Source organism: Entelurus aequoreus, linkage group LG01 (genome assembly GCF_033978785.1).
Source record: "Entelurus aequoreus isolate RoL-2023_Sb linkage group LG01, RoL_Eaeq_v1.1, whole genome shotgun sequence".
In the NCBI taxonomy this organism is placed as follows: domain Eukaryota; kingdom Metazoa; phylum Chordata; class Actinopteri; order Syngnathiformes; family Syngnathidae; genus Entelurus; species Entelurus aequoreus.
In genome coordinates this window covers 65,094,655-65,100,458 of record NC_084731.1, presented here as the reverse complement: position 1 = coordinate 65,100,458, position 5,804 = coordinate 65,094,655, and the positions used below count along the sequence as shown (strand labels likewise).

Sequence of the window (5,804 nt, the reverse complement as noted above, 5' to 3'; positions counted from 1 at the left end):
ACTACTCAGTAGAACACTACATGCTACTCAGTAGGATACTGTGTACTACTCAGTAAAACAGTATGTATTACTCACTAGAACACTACATTCTACTCAGTAGAATAGTATGTACTACTCAGTAGAACACTACATGCTACTCAGTAGAATACTGTGTACTACTCAGTAAAACACTATGTACTACTCAGTAGAACACTGTGCACTACTCAGTAGAACACTACATACTACTCAGTAGATAACTGTGTTCTACTCAGTAGAATACTTTAACTGCTTACTACTCAGTAGAATACTGTGTGCTACTCAGTAGAACACTACGTACTACTCAGTAGAATACTATGTACTACTCTGTAGAACACTACATACTACTCAGTAGAATACTGTGTACTACTCAGTAAAACATTATGTACTACTCAGTAGAACACTACGTTCTACTCAGTAGAACACTATGTACGACTCAGTAGAACAATATGTACTACTCAGTAGAACACTACGTACCACTCAGTAGAACACTACATACTACTTAGTAGATAACTGTGTGCTACTCAGTAGAATACTTTAACTGCTTACTACTCAGTAGAGTACTGTGTGCTACTCAGTAGAATACTGTGTACTACTCAGTAGAATACTGTGTGCTTCTCAGTAGAACACTCAGTAGAAGATTTTAACTGTGTACTACTCAATAGAAAACTTTAACTGTGTTCGACTCAGTAGAATACTGTGTGCTACTCAGTAGAATTCTGCGTACTACTCAGTATTCTACTGAGTAGTACGTAGTGTTCTACTGTGTTCTACTCGATAGAACAGTGCATACTACTCTGTTGAATACTGTGTGCTACTCAGTAGATAACTGTTTGCTACTCAGTAGAATACTGTGTACTACTCAGTAGATAACTGTGTGCTACTCAGTAGAATACTTTAACTGTGTGCTACTCAGTAGAATACTCTGTGCTGCTCAGTAGAATATTGTGTGCTACTCAGTAGAACACTGTGCACTACTCAGTAGAATACTGTGCACTACTCAGCAGAAGACTGTGTACTACTCAGCAGGACACAATGTACAACTCAGTAGAATACTGTGTGCTACTCAGTAGAACACTTTGTACTACTCAATAGACTACTGTGCACTACTCAGCAGAACACAATGTACAACTCAGTAGAATACTGTGCACTACTCAGTTGAACACTGTGCGCTACTCACTAGAATACTGTGTACTACTCAACAGGACACAATTTATAACTCAGTAGAATACTGTGTGCTACTCAGCAGAATACTGCGTGCTACTCACTAGAACACTGTGTACAACTCAGTAGAATACTGTGTGCTACTCAGTAGAACACTGTGCACTACTCAGTAGAATACTGTGCACTACTCAGCAGAACACAATGTACAACTCAGTTGAACACTTTGTACTACTCAGTAGAATACTGTGCACTACTTGGTAGAATACTATGTACTATTATGTAGTACAACCAGACTTTTCTCCATTGCTAAACTATTTCCTTGTGCAGATCAACAGCCTTGAGGCTCAGATCGCGGAGGCCGAGGAGCGCGGCGAACTGGCGGTGAAAGACGCCAAGCTCCGCATCCGAGACCTGGAGGAAGCCCTCCAGAGGGCCAAGCAGGACATGGCCCTGCAGGTGCGCCAGTACCAGGAACTGATGAACGTCAAGCTGGCGTTGGACATCGAGATCGCCACCTACAGGAAGCTGCTGGAGGGAGAGGAGGACAGGTATGGTGTCACCCAGCGTGGACATCGTCATGACGTCATGTAATAATGCATCATCTCCTTCTCTTTGTAGGCTGGCAACTGGAATCAAGACCAACGTGTCCAAAGTGACGTGTGCGTATTTCATGTATTCCCACGCAGTAGTACTTCAAGTTACTGTGACCAAGCTCAAATAGTCTCCCTCAAAACGTCTGTGAGATGCATTTGAAATAAAAACAAACTTCTAGCTAATCAATATTGTATCAAAACAATACCACCGACTGGACTACTAACTACCACACATGTTTTATGAAGTCATGTGAAAATAATGTACAGTATTTACTCGGGCTGTCAATCTTTGGGCACCACACGATTCGATTCGATTCTGGGGGGTAATGATTCGATTCAGAATCGATTAACGATTCAAAAAGATTCTCAATTCAAAATCAATACTTTTTAAAAAATAACATTGGGTGCCAGTTCTATGATTAACTACAGTCCTCCGTAAAATAGATATAGAAATAGTGTCTTATTCCAGCTTCCGTCAAACACCCCATCATCAGCGTTTCCATATTTCAGTTGTTAAATGTCCGTCGTTCTTGGCTGTTTTGCCGCAGACTAGCAGTGATACGGCCGAATTGCTTTGCCAAGCTGACGATTTCCTTCCTTAATTCAATGAATATTGTCCGTTTCTTCTTCTCAGCACTGTCCCTCGCGCTCGCCTATGTTTGAAAACAAAGTTGTGTGGATCTCTAGCTATACACAGTAAAAAAATGCTGGGTTATTTGTTTCTACCCAAATACTGGGTTGGGCCTGTTAGGTCATATTTTGGGTTATTTCTAAGGAGTCGGGTAGTTTTTGTGTTACTGGTTGGTGGCGAGTTTACAAAACAACAAGTTGCAATACTGACCTCTGCCCGTCACGGAGTTTGGACTACAAAAACATGAAAAAACCCTACATTTATTTGGTAGAATTGACCCAGCATTGTAGTTAAAATGCCCAGCATCTGGGTTGAGTATTTATTTAACCAATGTACTTGGTAGAATTAACCCAGCATTGCAGTTAAAATGACCCAGCATTTGGGTTGAGTATTTGTTTAACCGATGTACTTGGTAGAATTAACCCAGCATTGCTGTTAAAATGACCCATCATTTGGGTTGAGTATTTATTTAACCAATGTACTTGGTAGAATTAACCCAGCATTGCAGTTAAAATGACCCAGCATTTGGGTTGAGTATTTATTTAACCGATGTACTTGGTAGAATTAACACAACATTGCAGCTAAAATGACCCAGCATTTGGGTTGAGTATTTATTTAACCAATGTACTTGATAGAATTAACCCAGCATTGCCGTTAAAATGACCCAGCATTTGGGTTGAGCATGTATTTAACTAATGTACTTGGTAGATTTAACCCAGCCTTGCAGTTAAAATGACCCAACATTTGGGTTGAGTGTTTATTTAACCGATGTACTTGGTAGAATTAACCCAACATTGCAGTTAAAATGACCCAGCATTTGGGTTGAGTATTAATTTAACCAATGTACTTGGTAGAATTAACCCAGCATTGCAGTTAAAATGTCGCAGCATTTGGGTTGAGTATTCATTTAACCAATGTACTTGGTAGAATTAACGAAGCATTGCCGTTAAAATGACCCATGCATTTGGGTTGAGTATTTATTTAACCGATGTACTTGGTAGAATTAACCCAGCTTTGTAATTGAAATGACCCAGCATTTGGGTTGAGCATTTATTTAACCAATGTACTTGGTAGAATCAACCCAGCATTGCCGTTAAAATGACCCATGCATTTTGGTTGAATATTTAACCCATCTTGCTGGTTTAAATTGGTTGTGTCCAATAGTGACCCAGAAGCTGGTTCGAAAACGACTCAAATTGGGTATATTTCAACCAAGCGTTTTTTTCCTAGTGTAAGCTAATGCTAGCGAGTAAGACCAGATGTTTCAGGGGGATGTTACTGGGCTCAGTGTGACGTTTGCTATGCCAACTCACGGCGAAGATGCCTGTAACTTAAAACAAAACCAATAAGCTCTGGTCTCAAAACACTCTTAAGTTGAGTTACAACTGTAATTAGAAAAATACACATTTAGATAATCTAAATGTCTAACAGATGTTGTTTTTTTTTTATGAATATACAGCTTTAAACTACAAGACTTATGGTCTGGAGAGTTCTCGCACCCCGTCCTACATGAGCTGCTCCTTCGGCGCTGTCAAGGCCAGCAGCGGTTCCGCCTCCGGCCACGAGGGGGCAGCAGTGAAGAGCACCATCACAGTCACCAAGTCGGAGACGGTGGTGACCGCCAGTGAGGGGAAAAAGGAGGAGGTGGAGGTGGAGGTCCCCGCTGTGGAGGAGAAGAAAGAGCAGGAGCAGGAGCAGGAGCAGGTGGAGGCAGCAGCTGAAGAGTGAGCCTTGGTTTGATTTGGAGAAATAAAATAAAGATACAATCAATTCAAATGGAAGTCGCGTCAGCACATGCATGCAGCCACCAGATGGCAATGTGGTATAGCTTTTAAAACCCTGACCTCAATAAATCAAACTTCGCAAGATGTCTTTTGTCAGTTTGTGTCCTCTTGCCAAGTTGCTACCCTAATCATTTATAAGTTAGCGTGCAACTCTCCTGATTCCAAAGGAAGTCAACATTACACAATAAAGGTTATGAAGGCCATTCTGTCACACCTCGCAGCGTAATTCCAGCAGGACAATGTTGGACGAAAAGAATGCAACAGGAACAGGTTGGAGCCTGCATTGTGGGTGGGGGAGCCGCACCCTGGGCCACACAGGCGTCTCTTGGAGTGGAACGCATTTTGTCCTTTATTGTTCCTGTGACGACTACTGTGGTCGTCACCAGTCCTGATTAAAGGGAAAATAATAGGAGAAGCCTGCACACCATACTTGCCAAACCTCCTGATTTTACCGGGAGACTCCCGAATTTCAGTGCCCCTCCCGAAAATCTCCCGGGGCACCCATTCTCCCGAATTTCTCCCGATTTCCACCCTGACAACAATATTGGGGGCCTGCCTTAAAGGCACTGCCTTTAGCGTCCTCTACAACCTGTCGTCACGCCCGCTTTTTCTCCATACAAACAGCGTGCCGGCCCTGTCACATAGTATATGCAGATTTTCCACACACACAAGCGAATGCAACGCATACTTGATCAACAGCCATACAGGTCACACCTAAAGCACAAATACAACGTTGAAACAACATGCTTTTTGTCAATGTCTAATCAACGTCGGGTTGTGACGTTGATTTGAGATTGAAAGTTGGTCATTTCCCAACCAATATTCTACAACACAAATACAACGTAGAAACAACATACATTTTGACGACGTTTATTCAAAGTCAGGTTGTGATGTTGATTTGACCATTGAAATTTTGTCATTTCCCAACCAATATTCTACAACACAAATACAACATGCTTTTGACGTTTAATCAACGTTGGGTTGTGAGGTTGATTTGACATTGAAATTTGGTCATTTCCCAACCAATATCTTACAACGCAAATACAACGTAGAACCAACATACTTTTTGACGACATTTATTCAATGTCAGGTTGTGATGTTAATTTGACCATTGAAATTTGGTCATTTTCCAACCAATATTCTACAATACAAATACAACGTTGAAACAACATGCCTTTTGACGACGTTTATTCAATGTCAGGTTGTGATGTTAATTTGACCATTGAAATGTGGTCATTTCCCAACCAATATCCTACAACGAAAATACAACATGGTTTTTGACAGCGTTTAATCAACGTTGGGTTGTGACATTGTTTTAACATTGAAATTTGGTCATTTCCCAACCAATATTCTACAACACAAATACAACGTTGAAACAATATGCTTTTTGACGACGTTTAATCAATGTTGGGTTCTGACGTTGACTTGACTCTTGAAATTTGGTCATTTTCCAACCAATATTCTACAACACAAATACAACGTTGAAACAACATGCTTTTGGACAACGTTTAATCAATGTCAGGTTCTGACGTTGATTTGACCATTGAAATTTGGTCATTTCCCAACCAATATTCTACAACACTAACATAACGTTGAAACAACATGATTTTTGATGAC

At 40.9% G+C, this 5,804-nt stretch overlaps 1 protein-coding gene across 1 annotated transcript in view; it reads left to right on the top strand.

Annotated features, from left to right (window-relative positions):
• The window catches only part of LOC133636011 (keratin, type II cytoskeletal 8-like), a 19,536-nt gene extending 15,405 nt beyond the window's left edge, over positions 1–4,131 (top strand). Inside the window, exons 7-9 of the mRNA XM_062029638.1 lie at positions 1,507–1,727; positions 1,798–1,838; positions 3,863–4,131. Of these exons, the coding sequence (XP_061885622.1) occupies positions 1,507–1,727; positions 1,798–1,838; positions 3,863–4,131 (531 nt within the window). The remainder of the gene's footprint in view (positions 1–1,506; positions 1,728–1,797; positions 1,839–3,862) is intronic.
• The last annotated feature ends 1,673 nt before the right edge of the window (positions 4,132–5,804 follow it).